Genomic DNA, 10,421 nt, shown 5'->3' on the forward strand with positions numbered 1-10,421 from the left:
AAATCGATTACCTGATCATTTCTATAAAATGTATCGACTTCATGTAAATAATAAATTCTTCTATAAATTGACAAAAACATCAAAAAGTCCTGTGACAAGTTGATAGATTTCAAAACAGTCTAAGGTATTTGAGCCTCATTAATGGTAAGTAAGGCATTTCAGGTAAAGGTGAATAACAGATGAGAGTATTATTATAAAAAATAACAATCTAAAGCAGAATGCGAAGACAAGGTGGTGATAGATTCTCTTAATTGGGAGTGACTGCTCAATGGATAAAGGAGCTGTTGTTGTTCCATTTTTCTGCTCTGTAGTGCTGTGTGCCACATATTGCGCTAACGGTAGTATTAGGCTTCAATCCTGCCATTGATTTTAAGCCTCTTTTATCTCTGCCCCCTGCCTGGTGAAATGTCAGTTCAGTTTTACATATGCTTTCATGTTTTTGTGGTCACTCAATATACGCATTTGTTGTTTATTTTGACTTCAGTCAGGGAATAACATTCTTAATAATCCTTTTCTATTGATTGACTAATTAAAGTTGAACTGTCTGGGTATAGTCCTTTTGATTATGACAGGCTGGCGTGTGTGATTGTAGCCTGCTGTCTTTGCTGGTGCTTTCCATTCAGCTCATGTATCCTGTAATATTACTGACATTTCTCAGTAGGTCTGTTTGGTGGTTATTAATGCTGTGTGCTGTTACAGCATCCCTGTAGGCAAAGACAAGAGTCATCTTGTCGTCATCAGCTCAGGCGGGCTCATTTTCTTTGCATAAGGTTGGCAGTATGTGGTAAATGAAGTTTCACATGTAAGTGGTCCAGGAAAGCACACAGACGAATTTGTTGTTGTGACTGAAAAAGTGTTTTCTTAGGATCACTTTGTTTTCCTTTTGCTTTTTTTTTTTTAACATCAGTTCTCGTTACAGATGGTTGATCCGACTTACTCGACTGTGTATTTTCTCCTCACGTTGGTGATATTCATCACATTTAATAGTTTCTACACGGCCTGGAGAATTATATTTTCCTCCAAAATATGATAATTAGAGAATAATTGTGGATTATGATTCTCTGAGGCAATAGAACATTCCAGTGTATAATTCCCCCCGTGGAAATATTATTCCATCTCTTAGTGTGCCTGTCTTTATAGCTCAGATCGAGATATTTTTTTTCATAACTGAATGTTTGCTAGAATCTCCTGCCAAGTAAAGGACCGGTCAGAGTTAAAGAAAAATGGGTAGCCAAAAGGCTTTCATTCATTCTGTTGAGCACACTAGAGTTGCCCTCGTATCTCCTGGTTTGTGCTTTTTGTTTTTTTGCCCCCCACAGCGAGCATAAACACTTTTTGCTTTGGAGCTTTGCGTGCTCCGATCATAACTTCTAGAAAACTTCTAGTCGAGTTTCTATTTTTCCTTCAAATTGGATTTTTTCCCAGCTATGAGTGTTGCTTTTAGTTGTCAGCATTGTTTTATTTTTGTTTTTGCATTTGCTGCGTTAATGGAAGCTGGTAACAGTTAAGTTGGCTCTTTTCTTCCAGCACTCGCCCACTTCCCCATTTGACATTTGGATACTCAGAGGACCGGTGCTGCTCTTATAGCCTAGTTATGTAACTGCTTCTCCACTTAGAGGAGGGAAAAAAAAGATAAAATGGGGTTAGTATCTGAGATGGCAGCGAGGAAGACAGAAAGACAGTAATGAAGATTTTACAGAGGCGGATGAGGTACGAGTGAATTTAGACTCCATTGCTGTCCTGGGAGGGCAGGCCAATGTTTTAGCTGCTCGTTTTACATGTTAAAAACAAGTACTGCTGTGTTTTTATTAGTTGGTAGGAAACAGGTTGTTTTCTGTAAATATGAAATTGTTCAGCATAGTTTGCCAAGTTTGAAAACAAGAGCCTCATTGATATGCCACTGTACCAAGTAGAGATGGACCGATCCGATATTAGTATCGGTATCGGTCCGATACTGACCTAAATTACTGGATCGGATATCGGAGAAAAATAAAAAATGTAATCCGATCCATTAAATATCACGAAAGCACCTCACAAAACTTGCAACACGCCGTAACTCACCTCAGAACGTTAGCACGTCGGAGCAGTATGCATCACGTGATAGAGCGGCTGTGGCATGCGGGACCTGTCGGTGGTCTGGATAGCATTTGGAGCTTCGCTAGCAACCCGGCATTTCATCTCCGACAAAGTTATCCCCGAGAGAAGTAAAGCAAGTGTGTAAGTCCATCTCTGAATGTTTGTAAAGCATTCCTGCGTTAAGCTTAACAAGCGACTGCCTCTTCTTGCTGCTACTTCAATCATGAAACTGCTTAATGATCAGCTGATCGGCTTTTCTGTCGCGAGTCCGTCTCTCTTGTTTGTTTTTGGCCCACTTTGCACCAGAAAGAGGAAACCAGCGGCTGAACAACAGCAGCACGTTTAAGCTTGATAAGCTGTTGTTAGAATTTATTTAATATTACTTTCTACACCAGGATCTTTTTCTACGTAGCTGACGGCTGGTAACTGTGCAGGGGCGGATCTAGCAAAGTTTAGCCAGGGGGGCCGATAGGGCATTAACAGGGAAAAGGGGGCACAAAGACATACTTTTCTTTCTTATTCTCATTTAAAATGTCTAGCTTTTAATAAATAATTATCTGACACCCAAAGTTTTAATTTGATGTAAAATGAATAGAAGTCAATTACTGTATATAGTAACTATTAAGTCTAATATACCCTAGTAAGCTATAGTACTTTTTCCTTTGGGAAGGTACCATCTGTGCAGTCTGCAATTTTGTTGAAGAAAGATGTTGAATCTATTTAATATTTCTTGAAAAATAATTGATTTCTGTGCATTTTTTTTCACACTGCATCAAATTAAGGTTGATTACGTCGATTAAGCATCATGAGGTGGAGCGTGAGGGGTGGTTCCCTATTTTTTATTTATTTATTTTTGTTGTTGCTGGGAGTTGGAACCCTATTAGTTAGGTTGCTTAATATTTACGCTAAGTACTCTTTAAAATACCAGAATAGGGAGGATGGTGTAGGTTTAAGTTTATTAGATTGATCAGTATTGCTGAACTATGAAATATTTTTTTTTGCATACAGGTATAACAGAATAGCTTTAGTGTAGTTGTTGTTTTAAACTTGAGTATGAACTTATACAAAATGCAGCAAGATATTTAAAAAAACAGTTTTGTTGATTAAAAAACACTATATCGGATTCATATCGGTATCGGCAGATATCCAAATTTATGATATCGGTATCGGACATAAAAAAGTGGTATCGTGCCATCTCTAGTACCAAGTGGTGTTACATTACATTATATCGCTTTTGAACAAACCCTTGATGAAAACGCTTTATCCAAATATAACTGGATCCAGAAAGTGGAAATATGTGTCCCACTGTTATATGAATAGCTTGTCAATTTTATGCTTAATAAAAGAACAGATTATACATTCAGTAATAAAAGCTTCTTTTTTTAACTTCAGCTGAGAACAAGGCAGAGCAGTTTACAAACTTAATTCCCCTCAGATTTCCCTTGTGACTGCAGGGCTAAGCAGTCCAAGTCTTAATCGCTTGACTACGTCCTATCTCCTCAGCACACCTGCCCTCTCACTTTCTCGCTGACTTTAGGCTTTAGAGTAAAGAAAAATGCTATTGATTTTTTTTTTTGTCCTTTTTCTTTCGCCTCCTGGTCGTCCATCATTTATGAAACAAAAAGTAATGAATAGATAATTAGCCTGAATAGGCAGAATTTGGTTATAGTCCATCACGGGCAATGTTGTGAAATCTTTCCTACTTTGTCAGCAGGGTTAGCTAATTTGGGTGCCCTCATTTGTTTACTTAAGGGAATGGCAACTTAGCTGTCACTAATTGAAAATGATTTGCGTTGTTTAAAAAAAAATAGGATGAAGAAATGTGGGCTCTTAATTAAGGTTGAAGTGCATATGCAACACTAATTTAAAGCCTCTAATAGCCTCCACTGTTTGTGCAGGCCAATCACAGGCCCAGTGATTTCTAAATAGACACGTTATTGAAAGCTGACAGTCATGCTTAATTGAAAATGTCAAACACTCAAGTTATTCTGAAAGTGTACTTAGACGAGCAGTCGCTGCTGGTGCGGGCGGGGCTTTCTCTGGTTATAAAAGTACTGAACAAGACCAGATTCATTGGGAAGTCCACAACAGTGGAATGAAACAGGATCTGCATATATGTGTGTGTGTGTGTGTGTGTGTGTGTGTGTGTGTGTGTGTGTGTGTGTGTGGTACTGAATCAATAGAAAGCTCACAGGTCTTCATTCATGTTTCTATTTAAGAACAGTGATGTCTCCTCAGGGGACCCCCTTCCTCCTATTGCTGTAAACGAATCTCAAACTTAATCTTGATACAGAACATTAACTGAGCCTCTTTTCTTTCTCTCGTTCCTCCCTCCCTCCCTCCCCCCTTCTCCTCTTGTGGTTTTCCAGGTGGAAGTTGAAGTGGAAAGCATGGACAAAGCAGGGAACTTCATTGGCTGGCTGCACATTGAAGGTGTGAATCTGTCTGTGGCACTGGTAGAAAATGCTCTGTCCAAGGTGCACTTCACAGCGGAGCGCAGTGCCTACTACAAAACCCTGGTTGCAGCAGAGGAGGGGTGCCGACAGAGGAAAGAGAAGGTAGGTTTGATTTAGATGCTACAAGAGCTCTACTGCACAACCTACAAAACAATGAGTCCCAAATGGCATTAAACTGGCCCTCAAAAAGCTTTCAAATGTTAATTGCACAGTAAACTTCATTTAACCAAAGCTAGCTATCTTTAGGTTCAAAATTGCTGATGGAAGTAAATCTCAAGATGTCATCTGGCTTAGCAGCAGCATCAGTGCTTAATTTACTAACTTTCCCATCTCTGAGCCATAGTGACTTAGGTCTGCCTGCCTGTGGCCATATTGTACTGTGTCCATGTGTGGGCTATTTCTTCCATCGCAGATCCAGCAGCTCTTTTTTCCGCCTTCAACATCAGTGCCAGTAATACATTTATTAGTAGAGTTTAAGGTGCTGTCTGGAGAAATGATAATCCTTCAGAAGTGAGTGGAGAAAAATAAAAAGCTTTTTGTTCAAATAATGCTGAGAAATTGCACTAAGTCACCCCGGTGGCAATATAAATGTGACTAAAGTGCATTAATAAGATGCAGTGCTAAAAGTTAAAGTTACAGTGTTCTGAAAATACTCCGTCTGCTTCTGCAAATAGCCACATAGTTGCAGTTATCATTGAAGCTGTCTTTTCTCAGTGGGAAATCTGTGATGGATAGAGGCCTCTCTCACAGTGATCCTGATCTCGCCCTGCATTTTCATTATGGCTCCGCGACTCACCCCTGGCAGATGCACGAGGTGCCCAGCCAGCTGTCATCATTGTCCTCTTTCTCTCTATCTGTGTAACTTATTTCTTTTGCTCATGCCTCTCCTCCTCTCGCTCTTCCACTTGCGTCCACCCATTTGGGTCCTTGAGGAGACACAAATGCATCTTCTCCCCATATAAATGTGATGTAGTGCCGGAGCCAAGAAGGGGTTGCGTTCTTTTTCCCCTCCTCTGAATCTATCATGTTCACAGTGAGTGTGTTCCTACTCTTGTGTCTTCCCTGCTCTCAGCTCTCCTCTTTTTCTTCCAATTACTCTCTGTCTGGGTCTTCCATTTCTCACAACTCTGAATAGAGTGGTGCGCAGGTGAACCTTTTGTCTGACATTTAAAAAAAAAAAAAAAAGAGGCGAAAGAAAGGAAAAACATCTTGCCAGTGATGTGAGCACACAGACGCTGCCATGTTAAATCTAACTGCAGCATGAAGGCGCATTCCTGACACCTCCGATAACAATTTCACTACCGGTTTCCAAACCCCCTTGCAGTGTTGAGACAGATTGACTTTCACCACAAGGTTTTGACTTGAGCTAACCTGAGCGCGGACAGGGCCGTGAGGAAAGGCAACAGAATGGGGCCTGAATTGACCAGACAGACGGTGATTATGTTTGATGTTAGTTTGCCAAAGGCACCGGTGGACAAATCAACCTCAGCCTGATTTGTTTGTGCATGTGTGTAGTGGAAAGTGTGTTGTGTTATCAGGGCACGGGGCAGTTAGTTGTATTTGTGTGTTGAATGCATACTATGCAACTTGAAGGCAGATAAGGTGGGACTTGTGTTCTAATTAACCCATAGAGACCATCTTGAGGGAAAAAAAAGCTAAGAGCATGCATTTTTTCCCCCGCCTTTCTTTCTCTTTTGAAGTTAAGGTGGTTGGTCTTTGTGTGTAGGCTGAGGCTCAGTATGGTAGCTTGTATCCCTTCCCATCGCCCTCCCTCTTTTCCTCTTTTCTCATTGCCCTCTCTTTATTGTCCCTGCGGCAGTAGATATGGAAGACATCATTGGTACTGCTGCGTCAGGCGTCTCTCTGAGAAAACAAGGTTGTCATAATGAAGAGGGTCCCATGTGTGCGTGTATGCATGCACACACTCATTAAGAAAAGCGTCGGTGGTCCAGCAGGACATCGAGGGGGAGGGACTCAGGCTTGCTGCAGTAGCATCCTGAACCAAAACTGCTTAGTTCGAGTGACTTAAGCGAATATGAGATTTTGCTACAATGAGGCCAATGGGACAAAGTGATTGTCTTCTAAATGAAGCCTTCCAAAGGGTTCGGAGAAGACTCCTTTTCTCAGAGCTCAGCGCATTTTGATCTTGCACATCAGCATCTCTTGGAACAATATCTGGAGCAGTCCTGGGAGCAAATCCATCTCACACAACATGCAGAAGGCTTAAGTTGTAGACCTGGAATTGCTCCAAAGCCTGTTTCCCCATTACATTTATCTGTGCCTCGACTATTGTTTACATAAATCTCTAAAGTGTGTCCCCCTGTAAGAATTATCATCACGCTATCAGCACTAACATTCCTATAATTCAGTGAAAAAGACCGACCCAGGGACACAGTATAAACTTATCTTGTGGTGTTTTAACAATGATTTGATCGCTGCCAAGCCATGGTCACGCCCCCTCCTTAAATCTCCTCCGTGGTTTAACAAAGTAGTCTGGTGTATATTCAAAATCTCCTTTGGTTATAAAAACAAACTCTCGCTCAGCAGTCATCTGTGTAAACAAGACTCATTGCAAAGAGGGTGCATTTTGTCTTTGTAATAAGACAGATCTCTTTGCAGCTAGTCATATTATGTTCCACGACTATCTTTCTGCAGCTCAGAGAAATGAATTGTACAAAATGGTAGTTTGGCTCGGTGGATTGGTAACAGCAGAGTCTTTGACAGGGGAAATGTTGGCTGTAGCTTTCATTGAAGTTCCCTAAAGACTGAACAGGTGTGGGAGCTGGCTCGTCGATATGTAGTTGTGCCTCGGGACTTTCCGATTTCAGAAACAGAAAAATGAAATAAAATACTTAGAAATTAAGAGATGGGTTCACGAGAGGGGAAATCAATTTAGACTCCCAGAAGCTCTTGGCTGTGCTCTGCTAGTCAGAGCTCTTCGCAGATGTGCAGTGTTATTTTTTTTGTGTGTATTTATTTGTGAATATTCTATTAAGGCCTACCTTTACTTAAAAAGAAAAAGAAAAAAAAAGGCAACCAAGTAGCTATAAATTGAACGAGGACAGAAACATATTCGTAATTGGAGTGGCCTCATTATGAAAAGATGAATCAACAATCGGTGCTCACAAAACAGAAGTGTGCTCTCTGTTGGGCAAGCATTTTTTTCCCCCCCTTTTCTTTGCTGCTATAATTACCCAACCTTGAAGGAGATTAATACACTCCGATGGCTCTCAGAGTGGGTAAAAGAAGATGGAAAAGAAAAGGCATGGAAAAAAGGGCAAAAGAGGATATGACAAACCCTGTTAAAGATATTTCATGTCATAGGAATCTTCTCCTTTCATCACTACCCGCCCCTTTCCTTCAGTCCTACTTGGCCCTCTTCACAGACCACTCTCCTTCTTTTAATCTCTTCTGTTTTCTCACATCCTTACCCTTCCTTCTGCTTTATTTTTCTCGTCTCTGTCCTTCAACTAATAATCAAATTCCAGTCATGCCCCTGGCATCTTTAGATGCTTTACAGTTTTTGGATCATGCGGGACAGTTCCTTGGCCTGGACTCTGTTCAGAATGAATCAGGACCTGCAGCAGTTGTACCCTTTTCGAAGGGGGGGGGGGGAGAACCTTTGGAAACATAAACCCAGGATCTGGTGCTGCCGTTCCTAATACTTCACCCGTCCATCAACAGCATCCGTCAAAAGCACTTGAAGCGGCATCATTCTGACAGTGAGCCAGGTGACGTGTCCTTGGAGCAGCCTGATTGACGTACATAATCTTGTTTCAGCATTCTTTTCTTTTTTTCTTTTTTTACCCCAAGTGGTCCCCAGACTTGGAAGTCCAGCCGACTTAGCTGTCACTTTGCCAAAGGCCCTGTTCACAAGTATAGATTACCACATGACCCAGGTCATCCGTTTTTACTGTGCAAAGCAGATCACAGAACTCGAGTTTGCTGCTATTGGCTGACTAACATTGTTTGCATGTCTGATTATATTGGTACAGTGCAATTTTCTAGATCTTTATTTTGGTTCAGTTGCTTCTTGCTTACTCTGAAAGGTCAGTTGGTAGCTCACAGTGGAAGCCAAACATCTCAGTGTGCTTTTTTTTACGAGTTGTTTTTTTTTCTCCTGTTTTCAAAGACGGTGCAAAAACCTGTCCCTGTCTTGCTTTCTAAGCTGTGTCTTCTCTGCAGTCAGCACATCACACACCTGGCTAAACAGGAACACACTGTGGATGAATCAAGATAATTGGGCTTTTAGCAAAGCTAATTAGCTTCTGTCCCTGAGTTCATGCTGTAGGAAGTTTACCTCTAGTCGGCTGAATTCACTCAAAGGATTTATATGGTTAGCGTTCTCTCGTTTGTTTGCATAAAATTCTAGATGTTGTTGTATATTTCCCCTTCAGTGAAATTAGATAAAATGTGTGCATTTAAAAAAAAAAAAAAAAATTGCTGTAGTGTGAAGGATTTTTTATCACCTATGTACCATAATAATTCTCAGTCTTCTGTTAATAATCTACATAAAATTTCATACTGCCGTCTTTGTTTGGTTTCCATGGATGACAGTCCCTATTCTATTAATACCACGCTCAGTGCTTTCTTAAGCCCTGAAGCCACTGAAATCCTTCCAGGGTTGAATTTTTTTTTTATTTTCTCTATCCTTTCACATTTTCTTGGCCTCTCATAGTGAAATAACCTATGGCAGCCACCAGGCAATATAATGGAAAAACGCTGGGGATTAACATTAAAGTAAGGTCATCTGTAGAGTCTTGAAGTGAAATAAATTTGGTTCTTTCTATGACTGACTCTAAAATTGTTTCTCAAATTTGGGTCTTTTTTTTTTTTTTTTTGCCAAATCCCTTTGCTGCTCTCGCAAATTATTTCCTCTTAACTTGAGCCATTTTTGGTCCGAGTCCCTGGCTGTCATGTCTCTGCAAAGAGAGTTTTTGGCTAATGTGAAATAATTAGTGCCGTTACATTCCTCTCACAAGTTGCATTAGAGTGTGTAAAGAATTAAAATATAATGGCATTTGGAGGCACACGGAATGCTTGCACAACTGTATTACCGTTCCAGGCATACCTCTCGAATATCTCTCCAATGTATTGCTTACTGCTGTCATTGTTGCCTTGTGATTTAACAAATGAAGGCTGTGTGGCGTCGAGACGGGAACAATGACCATGACATGGGCAATCACAGAAAGTGATACTTCCTTAATGACTGGGCTCGACACCTGTCCAGACCATTTGAGAGGGAACGAGAATGGCAGCCGAGGAAACTGCTTCTCGGGCCTGGTTAGAAATGACATACCTGTGTTTCAGGGAAGTCATTCTTACCGGGCTGATGTTTTAAGTTTTTCTCGCCACTTTTTTCGTCTCTTCTTTTTAGTGTAGTCCACTATCTTGCCTGTTTCTTAATTATGTTAAAATCCATACTCTTTGTTGTCTCGGTGGATGGAATTTTCTTCTTTTCTAAATGTCTCCTGTAATCCCACAAAGGTTTGTTTTATTAAAGATTATACCTGAAGACTTTATTCCGTACCATATGGATTTGCATTTCTTCTTCTCTGATTTCTTGTCTTCTTTGTGTGCAGTATACTTTGTGCCTCGAGACTGCGATATGATAATGAAATAATTTAAAATCTTTACTTATGTAGCGCTGTGTAATATATCTTTGCAGCTTGTGGGATATGGTGAAGGTCATGAGCGCGTACAGCTTGTTTGCATTTCCTCGGCTGCTTTTGGAACGATTTCAGAAGAGTCCATTACGAGAATTTCAATGGGTGAACTTGAATGAAAGGCACTTTGTCTGGTCGTATGCCGCAAATGCCAGAAAACATCCTCATCTTAATTTGAGACATTTTTACCTCAGGCAGTGTTGGTTACGAGGCAGTTACACCC

At 40.7% G+C, this 10,421-nt stretch overlaps 1 protein-coding gene across 1 annotated transcript in view; it reads left to right on the forward strand.

The window, feature by feature from the left end:
* Window positions 1-10,421, forward strand: part of snd1 (staphylococcal nuclease and tudor domain containing 1) — a 187,530-nt gene that overhangs the window by 110,910 nt on the left and 66,199 nt on the right. The window contains exon 17 of the mRNA XM_014336127.2: window positions 4,446-4,634. Coding sequence (XP_014191613.1) covers window positions 4,446-4,634 — 189 coding nt within the window. The remainder of the gene's footprint in view (window positions 1-4,445; window positions 4,635-10,421) is intronic.

The sequence above is a fragment of the Haplochromis burtoni genome, unplaced genomic scaffold (genome assembly GCF_018398535.1).
Source record: "Haplochromis burtoni strain Fernald_Lab_line unplaced genomic scaffold, NCSU_Asbu1 Contig_131, whole genome shotgun sequence".
Classification (NCBI taxonomy): domain Eukaryota; kingdom Metazoa; phylum Chordata; class Actinopteri; order Cichliformes; family Cichlidae; genus Haplochromis; species Haplochromis burtoni.